Source organism: Hemitrygon akajei, chromosome 10 (assembly GCF_048418815.1).
Source record: "Hemitrygon akajei chromosome 10, sHemAka1.3, whole genome shotgun sequence".
In the NCBI taxonomy this organism is placed as follows: Eukaryota; Metazoa; Chordata; class Chondrichthyes; order Myliobatiformes; family Dasyatidae; genus Hemitrygon; species Hemitrygon akajei.
The window spans coordinates 15,083,109-15,108,652 of record NC_133133.1 but is presented as its reverse complement, the minus strand read 5'-3'; the positions used below and the strand labels follow the sequence as shown (position 1 = coordinate 15,108,652).

At 40.8% G+C, this 25,544-nt stretch overlaps 1 protein-coding gene across 3 annotated transcripts in view; it reads right to left on the bottom strand.

The window, feature by feature from the left end:
* il1rapl2 (interleukin 1 receptor accessory protein-like 2) overlaps positions 1-25,544 on the bottom strand; it is a 1,249,784-nt gene that overhangs the window by 530,886 nt on the left and 693,354 nt on the right. For all 3 annotated transcript variants that reach the window (XM_073057804.1, XM_073057805.1, XM_073057806.1), the window contains exon 5: positions 25,314-25,467. In XM_073057804.1, coding sequence (XP_072913905.1) covers positions 25,314-25,467 — 154 coding nt within the window. The remainder of the gene's footprint in view (positions 1-25,313; positions 25,468-25,544) is intronic.

Genomic DNA, 25,544 nt, shown 5'->3' with positions numbered 1-25,544 from the left:
TGCAGCAGGCCAGGCAGCATCTATAGGGAGAAGCACTGTCGACGTTTTGGGCCGAGACCCTTTGTCCCCGAAACGTCAACTGTACTTCTTCCTATAACTGTTATTCTACTTTAGTTCTGATCCAGCAGGATATTCAGGATCAGATTCAGGTTTAATATCACTAATGTAAAGCACTATGCAAAAGTCTTAGGCACATACTATAGATGTAGCTAGGGTGTCTAAATCTTTTGCACAGTACTGTGATAATTTTATGCATTGCACTGTACTGCTGTGGCAGAATAAACAAATTTCATGACATATAAGACCATAAGACAATAAGATATAGGAGCAGAAGTAGGCCATTCAGCTCATCGAGTCTGCTCCACCAGTCAATCATAGGCTGATCCAATTCTTCCAGTCATCCCCACTCCCCTGCCTTCTCCCCATACCCTTTGATGCCCCAGCTAATCAAGAACCTATCTATCTCTGCCTTAAATACACCCAATGACTTGGCCTCCACAGTCTCTCGTGGCAACAAATTCCATGGATTTACTACCCTCTACGATGAAAGTAAAGTAATTTCTCCGCATCAAATTCTCTACATACGTGAGTGATGATAAACCTGATTGTGATTGGAAGGCAGTGGGCAAGGAGAGGGGAATCATAGTTGGGGAAAAGGGGAAGGGAAGGGAAAGGAGAGGGTAGGGAGTGGGAAGCACCATAGAGACAATCTGAAACAATCAATAAACCAATTGTTCGGAATCAAATGGCCTTGCCCGGTGTCTCAAGACTGTGTATGTTTGCCCCCACACCAGCCACAGTCTCTAGCACTCCTCTGCCACTTGTCCCACAACCCTCTTGCGGCACTCCTCCCTCGCCATTCCCATTATGCTTTGCTCCCTCCAGTTTCACACACTCACTCTCCACTCCACGTTGACAAATACAGTACTGTGTAAAAGTCTTAGGCACTCTAGAGATATATATGAGCCTAAAGCTTTTACACAGTACTGTATGTCATGACACTTATTGCTTTGTGGCTGCAGTACAGTGTAATACATAAAATACTATAAATTACAGTAAGAAATATATTCAAAAATAACTTAAAGAAAGAGTGCAAAAGGCAGGCATTGAAGGTTAGGGGGTAATTTTAAAGGAGAGGAGAGAGGCAAGTTTTTTTACTCAGAGAGTGGTGGGGGCCTGGAATGTACAGCCTGGGGTGATGATAGGGGTAGATACATTAGGGACTTTCAAGAGACATTTAGATGGGCACAATAATGTGAGGAAAATGGATAGATATGGACGTTGTAAAGGCATAAAGGATTAGTTTAGTTGGTCATTTGATTATTAATTTAATTGGTTCAGCACAACGCTGTGGACCAAAGGGCTTGTTCCTTTGCTGTACTGTTCTATGCTCCAAGCAGAGAGCAAAAATAGGGTAGTTTTCATTGGCAGGTTCATTATCCATTCAAAGACCTGATGACAGAGGGGAAAGAAGCTGTTCCTAAAATGTTGAATGTGTGCCTTCTCTCTGATGGTAGTAATAAGAGAGCACAGCAGAAAAAAGTAATAATTTGTCTAATGGTGACAATCAAGTCACCCGTTTTGTAGTGAGTGTGTGAGTGATGCTTTGTTGATGCAGCACAGCAGTTTGCCTTCTTCAACAGCTGATGCAAAATGTTCTCATCGTTCTCGCTTAAAATGCCACGTTACTTCTTTATATTTGCATTTCTTACATAGCATTAATGTCAACATCATCCATAAATTGAATCTAAAACAACCCGTGTACGAGCGTGGTCTAATTGTGGCCCTCTGATGATAGTTCTCTGATCTCACACGCAGCATGTGCTTTGTGGTTAGCCTGTGAGCTTAAAGGGAATCTGAATCTGGTTTATTATCTCTGATATATGTCATGAAATTTGTTCTCATTGTGAGAGCAGTGCGGTGCAACTCATAAAAAATTTCTTCAGTTAAATAATTAACTTATTGATATACAGTGCAGAATTGGCCCTTCTGACCCTTCGAGCCGTGCCATCCTGCAATCCCTTGATTTAACCCTAGCCTAATCATGGGATAATTTACAATGAGCAATTAACCTACAAACTGAAAGTCTTTGGCATGTGTGAGGAAACTAGAGCACCCTGAGGAAAACTACATGGTCACAGGGAGAATGACAAGCTCCTTACAGGCAGCAGCAGGATAATAAAAAATAATATAAATAAATAGTACAAAAGAATACTGAAAAGAATAATACTGAAATATTATATTAAAGAGCAAGTGTGTTCATGTACAAGACTCTGCCGTCTGGTCTATGCCCTCTTCCCATTACTACCATTCAGAAATCTGATGGTGCAGGGGAAAAAGCTTTTCCTGAAACATTGAGTGTGCATCTTCAGGCTCCTGTATCTCCTATCCTGAACAAACAAAGGATGTTATAGCCTTTGATGCATATCATACATGGATAGAGCACCAAGGTGTGCTTGCTTTACCGTCAATTTTGAAGAGTCACACTTGAACAGTAAAAGATGTAGTTTTCCATTCCCTATGGTAACAATTGTGTGCCTCAGTTCCACTTTGCAAACTCCACTGAATTAAAGAAACATGAAGCAACTTTTTATGTCTAATGCAAGAGATTCTGTAGATGTTGGAAATCTTGAGCAAAAAGCTGGAGAAGCTCAGCAAGCCAGGCACCATCTATGAATATAGAAGGGGGCGTAAGCCAGGTGGGGCAGAGTTCTGCTCCTTTCCAGTTCCAATGAAGAGTCTTGACCCAAAACATTGATTTCCCTCCATAGATCCCGCCTGACCTATTGAGTTACTCCAGAATTTTATGCGTGCTCCTCAAATCTTTATGTTTACCTGTGCCAGCTTTGGGACTTCTCATCCCAATGACGACACTTCTGTCAATGTAGCACTTCCTCGCTGCTACACTGAATCCAGAAGACACTGCTTTGCTGGAACCTGGAGCAACACACAACCTCCTGGAAATACGCAGGGGGTCGAGCAGCATGTGCGTGAAGGGAAGGAATTACCGACATTTTGGTTTGAAATCCTGTGTCAGGACTGAGAGAGAAGGCTGATATAAAGGGTAAAGAAGGAAGAGGTATGAGATCCTTGGTGCCCTCTCTCACCACTCCCATTCTTCAATTACTACTAGCCAACCCCTCTCCACTCTTTATCCCGATGCAGGGAATCAACATGAAACATTGAAAGTTACTTTGCCCCCCACAGATGCTACTCAACCCGCTGAGCTCCTAATGTTGAATTAGGCTGCAATTATTTATTTATTACAGATTCAGCATGGTAACAGGTCCTCCCAGCCCAAAGGGTCCGGGCTGTCCGATTATACCCATGTGACCAATTAACCTATTAACTTTGGAAAGCAGAGCGCTCGGAGGAAACCCACAAGGAGAATATACAATTCTCCTTACAAGCAATGGTGGAGACAGCATGGTACCATAATGGTTAGGGTAGCACACTGCTGTACCAGCAACTTGCGTTCAATTCCCGATGCTGTCAGAAGGAGTTTGTACATTCTCCCCGTGACTGTGTGGGATCCCTCCAGGTGCTCCAGTTTCCTCCCACAATCCAAAGAAGTACCGGTTGGTAGGTTAATGGTCATTGCAAATTGTCCTGTAGTCAGGCTGGGGTTAAATTGGGGGTCACTGGACGGTGTGGCTCGAAGGGCTGGAACAGCCTACCCTGCTCTGTATCTCAATAAACAAGTGAGCAAATAAAGTCCATCAGTTCAGCTATCTGGAGTGAGAAATGCATTTGGTTCAGCTAATTCTGCCTTTCAGAGAAATAATTTACATACCTCAATACTGCAAGATGGATGTCAAATAATTTATTAGATCTGGAAATCAGAATTGACGCAGGAACAAAGAGCCAATATAAAGAAGCACCACAATTTCTTCTTATGTGATGAGACTACTGTGGGAACAAAGGACCCCACCATCTGGGCTATGCCCTCTTCTCATTACTGCCATCAGGCAGGAGCTACAGGAGCACAAAAACCCGCAGCTCAAGGTTCAACACCAGCTTCTTCCCCAGTGCTCTCAGGTTCTTGAACTGAGCAGAAGATTCCTTACAAAATCTCAGACTATATATTTTTTTCTCTCACTCATCTGCAGTAGTGACCTTATTTTTTTTTGTGCGAGTTATGTATAATTTATGCTAATTGAAGTTGATGCTAACTTAAGCTTGTCAAGTAATGTGCTGTTGATACAAAGGAAAAGCAAATTTTCATGACATTTATACCCTGGGTATGTGTGCCCATGACAACAGTAAACTGGATCTGTCATTGCAGGCACTAACCCTCTGCAAACTGCCTTTTCTAAAAGCTCCCTTCTGAAAAGTGGTAAAATGCCATTAAAACACGAATTTCACACTATCTTAAAATTTTCCCCTCAGGAAGTTAATCTGATCAACCCTTCATCTTCTTGTATCTATTATCCCATCACTGCACTGTAAACTCTTTAAACCACTTTTATAATGCTGTTTACTTTCTAAATACATGCTGGTGTTTATGAATTTATTCACTTTTGTATAAGGTGTGTTGTGCAGAGTATATTGGCTGATTGCATCACAGCCTAGTATGCCTTTGAATGGTAAATCCTACAAAATGTAGTGGGGACAGCCCATTCTGTCATAGGCAAAGCCCTCCCCATGATTAAGCATCTCTAACACAGAGTGCTGTTGCAGGAAAGCAGCATCTATCATCAGGGACCACTACCAAATCAACTCAAATTCAAATCAAATTTAATTATCATTCAAATCATAGACAGGTATAGCAGAATGAGTCAGCATTCTTCTGGGCCAAGGTGCAAAACATTCAAAATAACAAGCATTCAAAAATAGCAAGTAACATAATTCAAAATGTTGAGCAAAGAAGCATATTCACTTAAAAAGGAAACATATAGTCCAAGACCCTGAGCAACAATGACCAGTATCTCTCACATGGTCTGCAGCAGCAGGCAAGCCCAAGGCTTGAGGCCTAGTTCTTGTGACAACTGAAGCTACACTCTCACCAACAGCTTTATGAACAGTTATTACCCCTCACTCAACTTTACTTGCCATCTGTAAACTGCTTCCACATCTCATGGGCTCACTTTCAAGGACCCTTCATCTCATGTTCTCAATATTTGTTGCTTATTTATTTATAATTATTATTTCTTCTTTCTTCTGTATTTGTACAGTTGTTGTCTTTTGCACATTGGTTGTTTGTCTGTCCTGTTGGGTGCAGTCTTTCATTGATTCTATTATGTCTTTTGGATTTACTGAGTATGCCCACAAGAAAGTGAGGAAACACATCTCAAGTTTGTACATGATGACATATATGTACTTCAATAACAAATTTAATTTGAACTGTGAACTTTTGAACATTTTACTCCAACTTTATTATTAGAGTAGTCCTTTATTCTTTATAATTGTTGAATGCTGTTTTTTGTTGCGTGCCATGCCCTAAGCAACACACCACAGCAAATTCCTTAATACAGTGGATTCTGTTTAATTGGGACAGATCAGGACCAGTACATTTTGACCCTCTTAAGTGGCTGTCCTGATTAGCTGAAATTTCATAGAAATAGTTAAAAAGGCATAAAAAAGACAAACTACTGTTTAACAGAGTATTAAATTACGTATTTAAATGAAATACAGAACACATTAGAACACTACCAATACTACTACAGTACTATAAAACTGTAGTTCCTAATAATTATCGATGGAGGAATTCATCCAGTGTACACTGCCATGTTCTTTTGATTGACTGTAAATGAACAAAATCAGTGCTGATACCTAGTGCAGGCAATGGATTGCCTTCATACAATGCTTTTGACGATGGCATGCTCCAAACTTTTATTTTCATTATAATATTCAAGATGATTGTTGATACCTTCAAATTCTTCATAGTTTTTAACTTGTTGAAGTAGTGAAATCATTTCCGTTTCACTCCTGTCCAATTCTGGCATCTTTAAGTCTGAATGCTTGAAAAAGCAGTGAGCAAAACAGTATTGAATTATCTTGCTGCTTAATTCTCGCCAACTATCAGTGACAAACACCATCGCTTTTAGAACACAAACACACACAACTGATGCTATTTAAAAACTATTTGCTCTAAAAACAGTGCACTGTCTAATGGCTACAACAAGTGTATGCATCTTGATGCTAGTTGGAAACTTTTTGGCAACTTTCTCCTGTCCCAATTAAGCAGTGCAGTGTCCCAAATAAACAAATGGAATCCTGGTTATTTTCTCAATTATTTTTTGATGTTCAAGAGTTGTCCCAAATAAGTGGCTGCTCCAATTAACTAATGGCCTAATTAACTGGAATCCACTGTATATATGCAATGTGAAAGTTGTATGCGATTTATCCATTTGGTGAGAATAAAGATGGACCATGGCAGCGACATGCGACTTTCTCTGGAGTAAAGATGAATCCTACCCCATGAACTGGTAAAGGCTGTTCTTGGACACAGCAACCCACTCACTGTTCATTTGGGGCTTACACTCTGTCAGTGTAAGGTAGCATCTGGGGACAGCCTCAGTTCTCATGAAGCTTTTGTAAGAGACCTCGAGAGAGATCTTTGATATAATGAAGGCCTTGGATGTCATGGTCTCTGAGATTACATGACAGGTTGCATGATGGTCTGGTACAACAATTCAAATGCTCAGGAGCATAAGGAGCTGCAGAGAGTAGTGGGCTCAGCCGATTAGATCCCTCTCCACCATAGGTGGCATCTACAAGAGGTGCTGTGTTAAAAAGGCAACATCTATCATCAAAGATCCTTTCCATCTGGGTAATCCCATCTTCTTGCAGATATCCAGAAGGAGGCCCAGAAGTCTGAACTCCCACACCACCTGTTTCAGGAACAGCCACTTCATTTCTTGAGAAAACCTGGACAACCCTGATCACCACCACAGTATAGCAACACTATGTCCACTTTGTACTACAATGGAGGGTTTGCTTTAGTTGTGCTCTTTGTTGTATAATTTATGCTAATTTATGCTGAGTTTCTTCTGGTTCTGTAACAGATGCTATGTGCCAGCGATGCTGCTGCAAGTAGGTTTTCATTGCATGTATTCATGAATGACGTACCTTGAGAGGTTGGTCATGGCTAGAATCAGCTCCTGCCAAAGCAAGGACCCAGATCCATTGCAATTTGCCTATCACCACAAAAGGTCTACAGCGGATGCAATCTCACTGGCTCTCTACTCGCCCTTGGATCACCAAAAAACACAAGTAGATTCTCAGTTCTAATCAACTAGCTCCAAAATCTGGGCTTCTGTACCTCCTCTCTGTAACTTGATCCTTGACTTCCTCCTGGGGAGACCACAGTCTGTGCAGATCAGAAGTAACATCTCCTCCTCACTGACAATCAACACTGAGGCACCTCATGAATGCACCCTTAGTCGTCTGCTCTACTCTCACTGCACTAACAATTGTGTGGCTAGGCACAGCTCAACGACCATCTAAAAATCTGTAGATGACAAAACTACTGTTGGCAGAATTTCAGATGGTGAGGAGGAAGCATAGAGGAGCAAGATAGAACAGTGAGTGGTGTTGCAGCAACAACCTTGCACTCAACGTCAGTAAGAGCAAATAATTGATTGTGGGCTTCAGAAAAGGGAAGTCAAGGGAACACGCACCCATTCTCATTGAGGGATCAAAAGTAGAAAGGGTGAGGAGTTTCAAGTTCCTGGTGCCAACATCTCTGAGGATCTATCCTGGGCCTAACATGTCGATGCACTTACAAAGAAAGCACAGCATGGCTATATTTCATTGAGCATTTAAGGAAAATTTGGGTGTCACTACGGATACATGCCAATTTTTATATATAGGTGCCACAGAGAGCATTCTAACTGGTTGCATCACTGTTTGGTATGGAGCGGGCCACTGCACAGGATCAGAAAAAGCTGCAGAAAATTCTGAAGTCAGCCAGCTCCATCCTGGGCCTGAGTTTTCCCAGCATCGAGAATATCTTCAAAAGGCAATTCTTCAAAAAAGTGGACCTGGATCACCCAGGAGATGCCCTCTTCTCATTGCTAACATCAAAGAGGAGATATAGGAGCCTGAAGACACACATTCAATGATCAGGAAAATCTTCTTCCCCTCTGCCATCAGATCTCTGAATGGACAATGAACCTATGAACACTACCTCAGTATTTTCTCCTCTCTTTTTGCACTACTTATTTAATTTAATTTTCTCTTTTATATATACTTAGTGTAATTTATAGTTTTTATTATTATGCATTGCAATGTACTTTTGCCACAAAACAACAAATTTCATGGCATATACCAGTGATAGTAAATCTGATTCTGGATATGACAATAAGCTTGACTTTATCTTTCATTAGGAGAGCCCTGGAGGGTTCCCAGCCAGGTTCCAGACTTTGAGATGACGGCACCCTGAATTAGGGTGGAAAGAGTTGCTGGGAACGTCCTGGCAGACTGCATCCTGAGACAGAATGACTCCTTACCTACCTGGGATGGTCTCGGTCAGATTACAGCCTTGGATTATACAGAATCCCGCCTCTCACTACACCTCCTCCCCTTGAATTGGGGAGGTCAGGAAAATCCTTCCCAGTCAACAGCACAGAGAGTATTGTCCCCTGAACAAGGGAAAGGAGTTCCAATGAAAGTTTGCAAACCTAACCAACATATTGCCTGATGAAGAAGATGGATAACAGAACAGTACAGAACAGGAACAGACCATTCAGCCCACAAAGTTGTACCAACCCAATTAAATTAGTCATCAAATGGTTAACTAAACTAATCCTGTCAACCTACACGATGATTATATCCTTCCATTTCCCTCACATTCATGTGCCTATCTAAATATCTTTTAGAAGTCCTGAATGTATCTGCTTCTATCCCCTCTTTAGGCAGAATATTGCAGGCATCCACCGCACTCTGTGTAAAAATAAAGTCCTTCATAGCTCCTTGGAAACGACCCCATATCATGTTAAATCCATGTAATCTGGTATTAGACATTCCAACACTGTGAAAAAAGATACTATCTGTATCTGTGCTTCTTATAATCTTATAACTCCCTTTCAGATCTCCTGAGCTTCCACTGCTCCAGAGAAAATAACCCAAGTTTGTCTAACCTCTTATGATAGCCTATGCTCTCTAACCCAGGCAGCATTCTGGTAAACTTCTTCTGCATCCTCTCCAAAGACTCAATATCCATTGTGCAGAGTAATTTTTGACTTTTGTGTTATCTTTCAGGCTTTCAGTATCTCCAGGTTTTTGGGTTTCAATACTGAGGAGGAAATTGTTCACCCAAGATGCAAACAAACAATTGGCCGCCTGAAATCTTTTCTGAGGCTTTGACAAATGGCTTTGAATGGACATCATGGGTGCTGGAGAGCAAGAGGCGTGGGAGAGAATGGGATGGTGGCTGAAGGTGTGGGGATACAAGAAGCAGAATATGGTCTGAAGTTTCAGAGAGAAAGTGAGGGGGTGAAATGCGCAGAAAGGGGAGCAGGATAGACAGAACAGATAAAAAGATTAAAAATAAGTTTTATTTGTCACACGTACATTCAAACATGCAGTGCAATGCGCCATTTGCATCAACAACCAACACAGTCCGAGAAAATACTAGGGGTATCCTGCAAGTGTCACCGTGCTTCCGATACCAACATAGAATGCCCACAAGTTACTAGCTCTAACCTGCACGTCTTTTGGAATGTGGGAGGAAACCAGAGCTCCCGGTGGAGACCCACATAGTCATGGGGAGAATGTACAAATTGTTCACAGACAGCAGGAGGGATTGAAACCCATTTTCCTTTCACTGACATTGCAAAGCACTATGCTAGCTGCGAGCTATTCAAAGCGAATTTGTGAACTCGGTCTTAAGATCTGCATCTCTGTAGTGAGACCAACAGTCCTTCAAGATGAGAGGGGCGCGTTTAAAGATGATGTGCATGGCAAGTTCTCATTTACACAGAGAGTGGTAGGGCGGTACAGTAGTGTAGCGGTTACCGTAATGCTTTAAATCAGCAGTGATGCAGGTTCATTTCCTGCCACTGTCTAATAGGAGTTCGTATAAGACTAACTAGTAACTTTCTGAGACTAACTAGTGATGGTTCCTTCTACAAGGACGTTGTCCAAGTTTCCTTACAATGGCCGAAAATAAGGACTGACATTATTCTGTGCCTGACTGAAGTGTAAATCATACTGGGTTGCTAGATGATAACTGGAGATGATCAATCGAACTTGAAGCATTACTGAAATAATGATCACTTCAGTGAACATTTTTAAACCCTTGAGCTTATAAAACCTTGAGTCATGGTCTGGACTGAACAGCAGCAAGCATCCACGTTTCGGCACTCTAATTCCCCAGAGTGTGGTCAGCTGACAGTATCCCTTTAATACTCAGACTGCAAATTATTGCCTGCCAAATTCCTTCACGGAAAGTGTATTTAAAGGCCTCAGGCGGAGCACTCAGTGCTCAATCGTAGGAGTTCCATTTATAGTTGAAGTGGTGACTTGGAAAAGAAACAAATAATGCTGAAGAGACTGAGTGAGGGAATTAACATTGTGATGAGCTTCCAAGTAAGTAATTTCCAAGTCAAAAATAAGCATGTTTAATCCTTTATAACAAAACCAGCAAAGATGAGTGATCAAAATTTGCTACATTAGTGAAATTAATGACAACAGAAGGTTGTTGAAGGTTACAAGAGGATATAGACAGGCTGCAGAGTTGGGCAGAAAAATGGGAGATGGAGTTCAATCCAGATAAGTGTGAGGTGATGCATTTTGGAAGGACAAACCAGAAGACTGAGTACAGAATTAATGGTCAGTTACTTAAGAGTGTGGATGAACAAAGGGACCTTGGAGTTCAAATCCATACATCCCTTAAGGTCGCTGCACAGGTTGATAGGGTAGTTAAAAAGGCCTATGGGATGCTAGGCTTCAGAAACAGGGGGATTGAGTTCAAGAGTAGAGAGGTCATGTTGCAACTCTACAAATCTCTGGTGAAACCGCACTTAGAGTATTGTGTTCAATTCTGGTCAGCTCATTATAGGAAGGATGTGGAAGCTATGGAGAGGGTGCAGAGAAGATTTACCAGGATGTTGCCTAGTTTGGAGAACAAGTCATATGAAGTAAGGTTAGCAGAGCTGGGACTTTTCTCTTTGGAATGTAGAAGAATGAGAGGGGACTTGATAGAGGTCTACAAGATTATGAGAGGCATAGATAGGGTGGATAGTCAGTACCTGTTTCCCAGGGCACCAATAGCAAACACCAGAGGGCATATGTACAAAATTAAGGGAGGGAAGTTTAGGGGAGACATCAGGGGTAAGTTTTTTTTACACAGAGGGTTGTGAGTACCTGGAATGTCTTGCCAGGGATGGTGGTGGAGGCTAAAACATTAGGGGTATTTAAGAGCCTCTTGGACAGGCAAATGGATGAAAGAAAAATAGAGGGTTATGGGGTAGTGTGGGTTTAGTACATTTTTAAGGATTATATGCGTCGGCACAACATGGAGGACTGAAGGGTCTGTACTGTGCCATAGTGTTCTATGGTTCTAGAATCAGCAATCAACAAAAAATATCGATTCTCTGCCTCACCCCCTCTAACTCAACTAAACGTTTGGCACAAAGGGTGAATATGTAACTATTCTCAATTATTTCTACTATACCCAAACCTGTATGACAAATTACCATAACCCTAAATAAAATGCACAACACAAAATATGATGCATAGAAACATAGGAAACCTACAGCACAATACAATGGCCCTTCGGCCCACAAAGTTGTGCCAAACATATCCCTATCTCAGAAATTACTAGGCTTACCAATTTTTCTAAGCTCCATGTACCAATCCAAAACACTCTTAAAAGACCCTATCGTATCTGCCTCCACCACTGTTGCTGGCAGCCCATTCCACGCACTCACCACTCTCTGAGTAAAAAACTTACCCTGACATCTCCTCTCTACCTATTCCCCAGCACCTTAAACCTGTGTCCTCTTGTGGCAACCATTTCAGTCCTGGGAAAAAGCCTCTGACTATCCACACGATTAATGCCTCTCATCATCTTATACACCTCTATCAGGTCACCTCTCATCCTCCGTCGCTCTGAGGAGAAAAGGTTGAGTTCACTCAACCTATTCTCATAAGGCATGCTCCCCAATCCAGGTAACATCCTTGTAAATCTCCACTGCACCCTTTCTATGACTTCCACATCCTTCCTGTAGTGAGGTGACCAGAACTGAGCACAGTACTCCAAGTGGGGTCTGATCAGGGTCCTATATAGCTGCAACGTTACCTCTCGGCTCCTAAATTCAATTCCACAATCAATGAGGGCCAATACAGACCAACAGAAAATAGACATGTGGTTCCTGCGCTAGTACTATCATTTGTGATTTCACCTTTGGATTTAATTTGTCTCATCTTGTTTATTTTGAGTCTGAGTCAATTCTAGATGTTACTCTGCACTTGGGTTTACCACCTTCCATAGTTCTCTTGCATCTTGCATTACAATTGAACTTCCAGGTAGTTATACAGTGTATTTCATAGACTGAGTGTCTGAGGGACATTCTACTGATTTCTTTACTTCTGCGACAGTTTAACAAGTTCTAAAGTTATCAAAGAAAATGATAAAAGCTTCAATCCTCACACAAAATGCTGGAGGACCTCATCAAGTTAAGCAGCATGTATGGAAATATTTACACAGGCAATATCTATTCATTGAAGTTGATAGTTTGCTGATTGGTCAGGGCATCAAAGGATATGGCAGGAAGGCAATTGTATGGAGTTGATTGGGATCTGGGATCAGCCATGATGGAATGGTGGAGCAGATCTGATGGGCTGAATGGCCTAATTCTGTTCCTATATCTTGTGGTCTTATGGTCTATCTATAGCGAAATATACTCAAGCAATATCTGAAGGGTCTTAGCCCTAAACTGACTGCTAATTCCACCCCTCATAGATGCTGCCTGAGTTGTTCCAGAATTTTATTGGTGTTGCTCACAATTTCCAAACTCTGCAAACTTCCTTCTGTTTAAAAGTTTCATGCCTTGAGGTTTTGAAGTAATTTGTATACAAGGTAAGCCAAATCTTCCTCTTTTAATTTTTCACTGTACAAATTCACTTCTGGGTAATTGGAAACATATTCAAGTGTTGTTTAGCCTGAAGGATAGAGATGAGAATGTGGTATTTAATACACCATTAAATATAGATGAGAACATGACAGTCAGTTCACAAAATTTCCAGTGCAAAAGATTATGCTAAAAAGACAATGAATAGATTGCAGTACAGTATTCCATTCATTCATGACGGCAAGAATTATGGATCTGTTTATGTATTGTGACCTTTTGTAGCCAGCATCAATGAAGAATATATCAATAAAACAGATATAGAAAAGATTTGTTTTAATCAATTAATTAAATTTCAATCAACATTGTAATGCGGACAATATCTAAAATAGATTCTGGTGGGGAAACTAGTTTTAAACATTCATCTTATTTTCTGGAATGGATAGTGTATCACACTGAACCGTAATGGATCGATTGTGAGAATGTGACAAGTGCACACGAGGCCAACCGATCACAGTATGAATCGATTGAGCCTCCTATGCAAGGAGGTCCTCTCTTTTTTTTGTGTGGGCGTTTGAATGCACACATTTTTTTGTCTCAGGGGCCTAGTCTGTTGCTTCTGAGTTGCCTTGTGTGCTTCAAGGCTGGCATGGCTCAGTAAAATTGTTTAATCTCACTACTCCATTACCATTCTTACTCCGCACATATGTAACTCATACAATTCTGAAATTAATGCAATACAGAACCTATTGAAGGAGATAGGATAGAAATAAGGTAATATTAAGAAATAAGCAAATAATCCTTTCAAACAAAGCTGGCACGTCAAGACTCCATGATGAATAATCAATATGAAAGTAATGGAACACCTTCCAACATACCAGAAATTTCACTAAGCCTGTTTGCATTTGATTAATTTGTCTAGGGCTTGAGATTTATAGGTATTTCATTCTTAAGTTTCCATATTTTTCAGCTGCTGATGGACTTAAGGAGTGAAGCAGATGTGCATCTTAAGCTGAGGGTTATTACTGAAAACATAATATTATCTTTCTTTAGGTCAGAAAGCTGAAAACCTGAAGCCAAGGACATTAAGTAGTGTTGTGATAGTCAAAGATTTAAGATTTTAAAGATGAGCTTTATTTGTCACATGTACATTGAAAAAGTCAAACATACAGTGAACTGTATCGTTTGTGTCAAAGGTCAGCAGAGTCCGAGGGTTGTGCCGCGGGCAGCCCGCAAGTGTTGCCTTGCCACTGGTGTCGACACAGCTTGTCCACAGCTCAGTAACTTTAATCCGTACATATTTTGGAATGTAGATGGAAACTGGAGCACCCAGAGTAAACCATCGTGGTCATGGGGAGAATGTACAAACCCCTTATTTCTGCGGTGGGAATTAAATTGATTGGTGATCACTGGCTTTGTGAAACGTTGGGCTAACTGCTACGCTGCTGTGCCATGATAATTAGTTAATAAACTGACCATTATGAAGCCCTTCATTTGGGTAAGGGGATCTGCATCAACTACAAGAATACCTCATGCATTTCACAGAATTTGTGAATAGAATCATTCAATATAACAAGAACTGAGTGGCTATTATGTGAGCACTTTGACAGAAAAATCTAATCAAAATCATATCTCTTCTCTCTATATAACCCTGCTATATGTTACTGTTGAATTATGGTATAAAATTTTCCTATGCTTGCTTGTACTGTGCAAAAGTCTTAGGCATCCTCACTATACATATGTGCCTAAGACTTCTACGCATTACTCTATATATGCTGTGTATTTATTTAATTATATCATAATATTATACTTCATCTGAACATGTAATTGTTCAGTGAATTTTTGAGTAATGGTGCTGCATTTGAATCTGTATTTTTCTGGAAGCTTCTCAGTTTTTCTGCAGCAGGTGTCACACGGCTTGAATCTGACTATTTTATAGATTAAATGTTATCACTGGAGTTTTTTAAGTCACTAGTCTGACTATGAGATGACTTCTTCATCTTTTCTTTGTTCTCCTAGATCCTCTTTCTTTCTTTGCTCTTCATTCTTGTAACACATGAAAGAAGTAAGAGTTATTAGGCATTGACACCAAGGGTTTAATGTTGTTTGATAATTCACCTGCAAAGTGCAGTAGGATACTTTTGCAATATTAAATGCATATATGAATGTACATACAGTAGTTGTTACTGGCACAGAAGTCTAGGAAATGCATAAAGAGATGGGACTCTGTATTGATATAAAATCTCATTAACATGGGATAATATAATGGGAGAGGGTCGATAAGAAAACCTGATGTGCACAAATCAGCAATTGCTTTTTTCTGCATCACAACACTACTTGCTCAATAATGTAAGGGCCTTACATTCCTTCTTCACCTTTCCTGCCTATCCCCTCCCTGCTTCCCCTCCCCCACCCCTTGATCTTTCCTCTGGTTGGTTTTTCACCTGGCACCTTCCACCCTCCCCCCACCTTCTTTAGTCCTGACGAAGGGTCTCAGCCTGAAACGTTGACTGTTTATTTCCACAGATGCTGCCCGACCTGCTGAGTTCCTCCAGCGTGTTGATTGTATGTTTTGATGTATATCTAAAGCTAATCTTCATCTTTCCTTCTTTATCTTTAATACTTCTGAGGATTTTAGACTTGCAGCTAGTTAGAAAACGTCCACGGTTAAACTCTCATATGTGCATCCGCTACCACCGTACTTTATACAGTCACAGAGTCATAGAAAAGTACAGCACAGAAACAGGCCCTTTGGCCCATTTAGTCCATGCCAAAAACTGATAAACTGCCTACTGCCATTGACCTGCACCAGGACCAAAGCCCTCCATACCCCTACCATCTACCATCCATGCACTGATCCAAACTTTGCTTAAAAGTTGAAATCAAGCTCGCACGCACCACTTGTGCTGATAGCTCATTCCACACTTTCACCACTTTCTGAGTGAAGAAATTTTCCCTTATGTTCCCTTTAAACATTTCATCTTTCACTCTGATCCCAAGACCTCTAGTTGTAGTTCCAGCCAACTTCAGTGGAAAAAATCTGCTTGCATTCTTCCTGTCTATACCCCTCATAATTTCGAACACTTCTATCAAATCTCCTCTCAATCTTCTATGTTCTAAGAGAAAAAGTCCCATTATAGAAACATTAAAAACCTACAGCACAATACAAGCTCTTCGGCCCACAAGGTTGTGCCGAACATGTCCCTACCCTAGAAATTACTATGTTTACCTATAGCCCCTATTTTTCTAAGCTCCATGTACCTATCCAAAAGTCTCTTAAAAGACCCTCTCGTATCCGCCTCGCCCATCTTTGCCAACAGCCCATTCCATGCACTCATCACTCTCTGAGTAAAAAACTTATCCCTGACATCTCCTCCGTACCTACTCCCTAGATTCCAATGAACTTCCTCACACTGCAAAACCCAAAGTACTGCAGAAGCTGTTTGAAGCTATGATCTACGCAAAGTCTACACAGCAAATCGACAATACAGGGACAAGATCTAGACAAAGCTCTCCAACAACAACACACGCATCTTATGGTAGGGTCTGCACACCACTGCAGACTTCAAAGCTAAGCACAGTGGTGCTGCCAGCATCGCTGCCTCGATCTGACAGGAAGTCCAGGATCCAGCTGCACAAAATAGGGTCAAGGCTGAGGTCTCTGAGCTTCTTGTTGAGCCTGCATGGAACTATGGTGTTGAATGCTCCACTGAAGTCCAAGAAGAGCATTCTCACATAAGCATCCTTCTTCTCCAGATGTGTAAGGACGGTGTGTGGAGCAGTGGCTATTGCATCGCCTGTCAGTTGGTTGTATCAGTAGGAGAACTGTAGCGAGTCCAGTTTGGGTGGTAGCGAGCTGAAGATGTAGTCCTTGACCAGCCTCTCAAAGCATTTGCTTATTAATGAGGTGAGTGCAACAGGATGCCAGTCGTTCAGGCATGTTACCTACAGGGACAGTGGTGGATAATTTGAAACAGGAGGGCACTCTACACTGGGAGAGGGAGGGATTAAAAATGTCAGTAAACACACCTGCCAGTTGTGCTGCATATATCCTGAGTACTCACCCTGGGATGCCGTGTGGTTCCGCAGCCTTGCGATTGTCCACTCGTTGGAAACATCTGCGTTCCTCAGCCTCAGAGATGACCAGGTTGCAGGTTGTAATTATGGCTCTCCTCGGAGGCTCAGAGTTAGTGACATCAAACCGAGCATTAAGGTGATTGAGCTCGTCTGGGAGAGAGGCCACAATGTCGGCAGCATCACAACATTTGGCCTTAAAGTCTGCGATGGTATGCAGCCCTCGCCACAAGTCACGTTTGCTATTCATTGTGAATCTCGACTCAATCTTGTCCCTATATTGCTGTTCGTGAAAAAAAAGCACAACAGCGACTCTTTCACCTCAGACGGTTGAAGAAGTTTGGCATGAGTCCCCAAATTCTAAGGACTTTATACAGGGGCACAAGTGAGAGCATCCTGACTGGCTGCATTATTGCCTAGTATGGGAATGGTAATTCCCTCAATCACAGGACTCTTCAGAGAATGGTGCAGATAGCCCAGCGCATCTGCAGATGTGAACTTCCCACTATTCATGACATTTACAGAGACAGGTGCGTTAAAAACTACCCGAAGGATCATTGGACACCCAAGTCACCCCAAACACAAACTGTTACAGCTGCTACCATCTGGGAAATGGTACCACCACATTAAAGCCAGGAGCAACAGGCCCTGAGACAGCTTCTTCCACCAGGCCATCAGACTGAGTAATTCACGCTGACACAATTGTATTTCTATGGTATATTGACTGTCCTGTTGTACATACTATTGGTTACAAATTACTATGATTGCACATTGCACATTTAGATGAAGATGTAATGTAAAGATTTTTACTCCTCATGTATGTGAAGGATGTAAGAAATAAGGTCAATTCAATTCATAATGATAACTGAATGTCTCACCAAACCTAAGCCTAATGCATTGTAAAAGTAGAATGCCGTTTAGTTTCATATATTTTTGTGATATTGTCCTAATTTTTCAATTGATATCACTTCTAGGTAGAAATATAATTAATAAATGTACTGGAAGTTCTGTAAAAATAAGAACTACTAAATTGATTTGATAATTATGGATTGTCTTGTAGTTTCCATGGTTTTAGTTTTAACAATAAAAAAAAATTAAAAAAACTGGAGGAATAAATTTAGCTACTCTGAAAGTGCTGAAGGAACTCAACAAGTCAGGCAGCATCTATGGATGGAAATGAATAGTCAACATTTCAAGTTGAGGGTCTTCACCAGCCATCTCCTTTCAATGATATTATTTAATTTTGGTATTCAGCAGCAACATATTCGGCTAGCATGGGTGCTTACATGCCCACAAGAAAATGAATCTCAGGGCTGTGTAGTATATAGTGACATGTAAGTACTTTGATAATAAATTTACTTTGAACTGTGAACTTTAAAACTTCTAAAGGAAAGCTCTACAAAATCCATGCATGTTACCTGACCCACTCAACTTGTCCAGCATTGTCTACTTCTGTGTCAGATTTCTTGTGCCTGTAGTATTTTCCTTTCTTACTAAGTTTAAATCTGACTTCTAAGCTGCCTGCCTCAAGGCAAAGTATGTGCTGAAGAACAGAAGACTTGCATCTCCAGGTTGCCTTCTATACCCAGAGCAGTTTACAGTTGCTGTGTTTGATTCAGTAGTCATTGCTGTAATACAGGAAACAGCAGTCAATTTACACATCATAACCTTCCACAAATGATAGGGAAGTGATGACTTCATGGCCTGGTGTAATGAAGTTCTTTGAGGAGTAAATGGACAGGACACTAGGGATATTATCCTTACCCTTCCTTGAAATGGTTCTTTGCATTTTCTGTGTCTGCTACTGAGGACCTTAGAGCATAGAACATAGAACATTACAGCACAGAACAAGCCCTTCGGCCCACGATGATGTGCTGACCTTTTAATCCACTCTAAGATAAATCTATCCCTTCCCTTCCAAGTAGCCATTCATTTTTCTTTCATCCATGTGCCTATCTAATACTCTCTTAATTGGCCCTAATTTACCTGCCTGTTTCGCCACTCCCAACAGCACATCCCACAGTCCTACCACTGTGTGTATTCCCTCCAATATATTCCTTCAATCACCTTAAGATTATTCCCTGTCATATTAGATTCCATACCTCTTATTTTGTACACCTCTATCCAGTCACCTCCTTCGCTCCAAAGAGAAAAGCTTTAACTCTCTCAATCCATCCTCATAAGACATGTTCTCCAGTCTTCTGCACCCTTCCTAAAGCTTCCACATTCTTCCTTTAATGAGGCAACCAAAACTGAACACAATACTCTAAATGCTGTCTAACTGAAGCTTTATAGAGCTGAGGCGTTACTACACAGCTCTTGAACTCTATCTCTCAACGAATGAAGACCAGCGCACCATGTCGTTCGGTTTACTACCCCTTGACCTCTGGCTACGTAATTGTTCGACTACAGTACGTTGGAGTGCCAGCCTACAATCCTGTGTCTAAATCTCTGGAGTGTGATAAATTAATTTAAATAATTGAATTGTACCAAGCTTTTATGAAATCTATCTTATACCTTCCTCAAGCCCTTATGTTATAAAATTAAATCAAGCCAATCTTTCTTCTGAAAACCTATTAAAAGCAAATCTTAAAGTTGTCCAAGAAATGTTGATGAATTTATCACTTGGTTATATTTCCCCTCAAAGCACTGTACAATTATGGTTTTGCATGCTCCTCCTGGGAGTCTGCTTATGATCTAATTGGTTGTTCAAGATCTTCTTCAGATAACAGCCAGGCTGTTACTTCTTCCTGCCATTGTACTGGTATAAATACTGAAAGATTTATATCAGTATAGGAAGGAAGGATTGCTTCAATATTGAAAGAGTACAGCTAATGTCCTAACTGATTCATATTGCTTTGGATTACAGCAGAAATAGCTTATCATTAGTGTACTAATAAATGCACCCATGTATTGCATTAATATATGATTTGGTAAGCATTGTTCCATTATGGTTTTACAACATTTGGGACTGAAATATAGTATATTAAAGTTAAAGTTACACACACACACACACACACACACACACACACACACTTTATTAGGTACACCTGCGCACATTTGTTAATCAGCCAATCATGTAGCAGAAACTCGATACATAAAAAACGTGCAAACATTTTCAAGAGGTTCAGTTATTGTTCAGAGGAGACATCAGATTGGGGATGAAATATAATCTAAGCGACTTTGGCTGTGGAATAATTGTTGGTGTCAGATGGGGTGGTTTGAGTATCTCAGAAAGTACAGATCTCCTGGAATTTTCACACACAGCAGTCTTTAGAGATTACAGAAAATGGTGTGAGAACACAAAAAAGAAACATCCAGTGAATACCCTGTTCATGAGACAGGTGAAAGGAGAATGGCCACAGTGGTTCAAGCTGATAGCAGCTCAAATAACCACACATTACAACTGTGGTGTGCAGAAGAGCATCTTCGAACGCACAACACATCGAACCTTAAAGTGGATGGGCTACGGCAGCAGAAGACCACAAACATACACACGCAGTGACCACTTTATTAGGTAGAATGAAGGCAACATCTAACATTAATGACCTCCAGCATCCAAACCATGCAATCTACTTACATCTACCATTGGGCACGAGGTACAGAAGCCCAAAGTCCCACACCACCAGGTCCAACAACAGCAGATTGGCTTCAGTCATTTGGTTCCTGAACCAATCAGCAAATATCTATTCACTGTAGATCAGCCTCATTATGACCACTTTGATCACCTTTCACTGCATGGACTTAGTTTGTTTCTTCTTCAAATTGTGTTTTATCTTGTAAAAATTGTGCATAATTTATGATTTTCTTGTGAATGCTGCTTATATGATGCTATGTGCCAATGATGCTTCTGTAGGTTTTCCATTGCATCTGTTCACACATCGATTTGTTCGTATGGCCCTAAACTCAACATTGTTTTGACCTATGGATATGAAAATACGATTTAGGAGCAAGATTAGGCCAATCAAACTTATTGCATCATTCGTAAAGGTTATACAAAAAGACCATATGATATAGGAGTAGAACTGGGCCATTTGGCCCATCTATTCTGCTCCACCATTTCATCATGGCTGATTAATTTTTCCTTCTCAGCTCCAAACTCCCACCTACCCCCTGTATCTCTTCATGCTCTGACCAATCAGGAATCTATAAATTTCTGCCTTAAACAAATATAAAGTTATGGCCTTCACAGCTGCCTGTCAGAAAGAATTGCACAGATTCACCACTCTCTGGCTAAAGAAATTCCACTTCATCTCCATTCTAAAACGATGCCCCTCCAGTCTATGGCTGTGTCCTCTGGTCTTATACTCTCTCACCGTAGGAAGGATCTTCTCTACATCCACTCTATCAAGGTCATTCACCACTTGATAGGTTTCAATGAAGTCACCCCTCATCCTTCTGAATTCGAGTGAATACAAGCCCAAAACCATCAAACACTCTTCATATGACAAGTCATTCAATCCTGGAATCATTTTTGTGAACCTCCTTAGAAACCTCTCAAGTTTCAGCACATCCTTTCTAAGACAAGGGGCCCAAACCTGCTCAAAGTACCAACTGAGGCCTCACCAGTGCTTTAAAAAGCCTCAACATTGCATCCTTGTTTTTATATTCTAGTCTTCTTGAAATGAATGCTAACATTGTATTTGTCTTCCTCACCACAGACTCAACTTGCTAATTAGCCTTTAGGGAATCCTACACAAGGAACTCCCAAATCTGTTTGCGCCTCATTTTTTTTTGTATTTTTCTTCATTTAGAAAAGAGTTAACATTTTCATTTCTTCTACTGATGTGCATGATCATACACCTCCCAATACTGTGTTCTCTCTGCCATTTCTTTGCCCATTCTTGAAAATCTAAGTCCTTCCTCAAAGCTACCCGCCCCTCCACCGACCTTCATATCATCTGCAAACTTTGCAACAAAGCCATCAATTCCATCGTCCAAATCATTGACATATAACCTAAAATGAATTGGTCCCAACACATTACTACTGTAATGTGGAACATACTGTGGAACATTACTAGTCACTGGCAGCCAACCAGAAAAGGCTCTCTTTATTCCCACTCTTTGCCTGCTGCCAATTAGCCTCTGCTTTATCCATGCTAGAATCTTTGCTGTAATAACATGGGCTCTTAGCTTATTAAGCAGTCTCATGTGTGGCACTTTGTCAAAGGTCTTCTGAAAATCCAAGCGCACAGCATCAACCAATTCTCTTTTCTCTAGTAAACACAAAGTACACTGTAGATGCTGTGGTCAAATCAAGACGTACAAAAAAGCTGGATGAACTCAGCAGGTCGGGCAGCATCCGTTGAAAGGAACAGTCATCTGCTCCTTTCAACAGATGCTGCTCGACCTGCTGAGTTCATCCAGCTTTTTTGTACGTCTCCTTTCTCTATTCTGCTTGTTATTTCTTCAAAGAATTCCAACATATTTGTCAGGCAAGATTTTCCCTTGATGAAACAATGCTGCCTATATCTTATTTTATCTTATGCCTCCAAATACCCTGAGACCTCAGCTTTAACAAATGATTCCAACATTTTCTCAGCCACTAAAGTCAGACTAACTGGCCTATAGTTTCCTTTCTTCTGCCTCTCTCCCTTCTTGAAGAGTGGAATGACTGCCCTGACTGTACTCTCAGCTCCACAATCCACTCTACCTTGGAGAGAGTGACACACTTCTCGACTTCCTTTTGTCTTCTGCAAGACGGAAAACTATCTCTACCTGCCTGGATGAGTGAAGTTCCAACATCTCATGAAGTTAACACCAACCAAGTGTTGCTTATCAATCCATCAACTTGCCTAATTGTTAATTCTTATTCACCATAGTCACTACACAGCAGTTACTTCCCTAGGCTACACCGCTGGAACTTTCCAAAGCAACAGCTGCTACCTTTATGGACAAGGGCTACAGGTATATGGCAACAATCATAAATGCAAGACATTCTACAGATGCTGGATATTAAGAGCACCACACAAAAAATGCTGGAGGAAACTTACACAACATCCTGATTTGGAAATATATACGTGGCTGATGAAGTATCTCAGCCTGAATCACTGACTGTCCATTTCCTTCCATTGATGCTGCCCAATCCTGCGAGATTCTCACCATCTTGTTTGGAGTCTGATATTTCTTTCACTCAGTGGAAAGTGAATCTTCAGTTGTGTAGAGGTCAAACTGTCAGCGGCCACCAGCAAAGTTTTGTACTAAGTCAGTGACCTGCTTACTATATTCTTTACTGTTTAGCTGTGTTGCACTTTACTACATGCTTTTTGAATTATATTTTAAATTATCTAGAGTATAATGGGTGGTGGGGAGGAGATACATCTCTACAAAAGATGGTGTAAGGTGCCCCTTCCCTCTGCTACAGTGTAGATCACCTCTGGGAAAGGCATAAAACCTGCTTAGAACCTGACCTGGGTCACGTGAAGCCATGGGAGCAGGTGGTGGCTGGTTGTATGAGAAGCTGATGCAGATCACAAGTACTAGTTATGTGACCACTGACGCCAGGCCGACAATCTCTAAAGAGCATTGATAGTGGCTGAGGCCACCTGCAATGTTCCCTCTAAGGTGTGCACGTGTGCAAATGCACATACCTTTTGCTGGAATTTAACAAAGGAATTTAAACTGCGCACTAAAGGTTGTCACCCTCTACCTCATTGGCATGTTCAGTATATTTCACGATCGTACACAATCGCATTTCCTTTCCAGTTTCTGATGCAGACCGTGTTGAAAATATGGAGTATGTGATGATTTTAGGACTGGCTTATTTGTATTCTTTTTATCAAAGAAATGAATCAGTGTGTAAATGTTCTGGTCACTGGGCAAAAATTGCACAGTATATTTGCACACACTAGTCATTATAAATTAGAGAAAATGTTGCCCTCTTGTAAAGACACTGCCCCGGAGAAGGCAATGGTGAACCACTTCTGTAGAAAAACTTCCCTGGAACATCATTGTCAAGACCATGATTACCTGCATCATATGACATGGCACATAATGATGATAATAGTATAATATTTTGGTCTGGAGGAACATTGTTTTGCTTGGTTTTATATCTGTACAGTCAAATGACAATGAACTTGAACATGGTCTACATTTTCAGCAACTAAAGAGAACAGAGATTTTACTCCTGTTGAAGAGATAGTCCCAGTAGGAACATTTTCTGTTTGATAACTTCTGTTACAAAATGTTGTGCAGTGGAATATCTTCTGCTCTGTGCTTGATTCAATACTTGTAACTATGAAGCCCTTAACATTTCCCACCCTGTTAAACAAGTAAATAAGTTGAACGTTACATTTAATCCTCTTCACCCAGGAAACCTAGCTATGGCATGCTGCCCTTTATTCGTTTCATTGGTCTGATTAGGATTCAAGACCCAAGATTCAAGGGACGGTTATAATCATAGTATGTATGCACTATACTGAGATTTGTCTTCTCCAGACAGCCACAAATCAAAGAAAACCATAGAGACTGTTCAAAGCAATTCATCAACTTCCCTACGTACAAAAAACAACAAATCACGCAAATGGCAACAAGAACATCAAATTCCTGATGCACGATAAAAACAAACAAATCACGCAAATGGCAGCAAAACACAAAGGAATGGGCAAAAACACAGCATATAAAAACGTAAAACTCAAAGTGTTCAATTGAACTACTGTGCAGTCCAATTCATAAATCACAGAACCCAGATTATGTTGCAAGTATTCTAGAAGCCACCCAGAAGAGTGAGAGGAAGCTTGAAGAAGTTTTCCTCTCAAAGACTGGTGGCATTTGGACCTCATTGTCTAACTGAATGGTAGAGGCAGAAACCTATGTCATAATTCAAGAAACAACTGCAAAGTTCTTCACATGCATGGCAGGTTAAGGGCTGGGAAGTAGGATTAATTTCAACCAAGTCATAGAGTCACGTATGGCCCACTAAATCCATACTAGCCATTAAGTACCCATTTACATGAATTCCATTTCATTCTCCATACATTCCCACCATTCCCATTACCCTTTGACCTGAAATAATATGATAGTATGATTCTATTGAAAATTCACAAAGCCAATCCTATCATGTACAAAATGTCATAACCCATTCCAACATCAACCAACGTGATAATAAACACCAGAGGCACTTTCTAGCTGAAGAGAAGATCCATTGCTATTTCATCACAGGGTCAGATGTGAAATCCTGGACATAATTTTATTTCACTTTGTAATGAACATGAATGATCTTACCTGTAACGATCAATTCAATCGTTCTTCTCACCAACTGGTCCTTGTATTTGAGTTCACATGTGTAATTTCCAAAATCCTCCTCTTCAACCTCTTCAATCACAAGAATATTCCGCTTTTGTAAGATATTACTCCTCCATAATTTTGGCAAGCATTCCTATGATAACAAGAAAATGAATGAACAACTCACTTATTTCAATACAATGTCATAGAGTCATAGAGTTATACAGTATT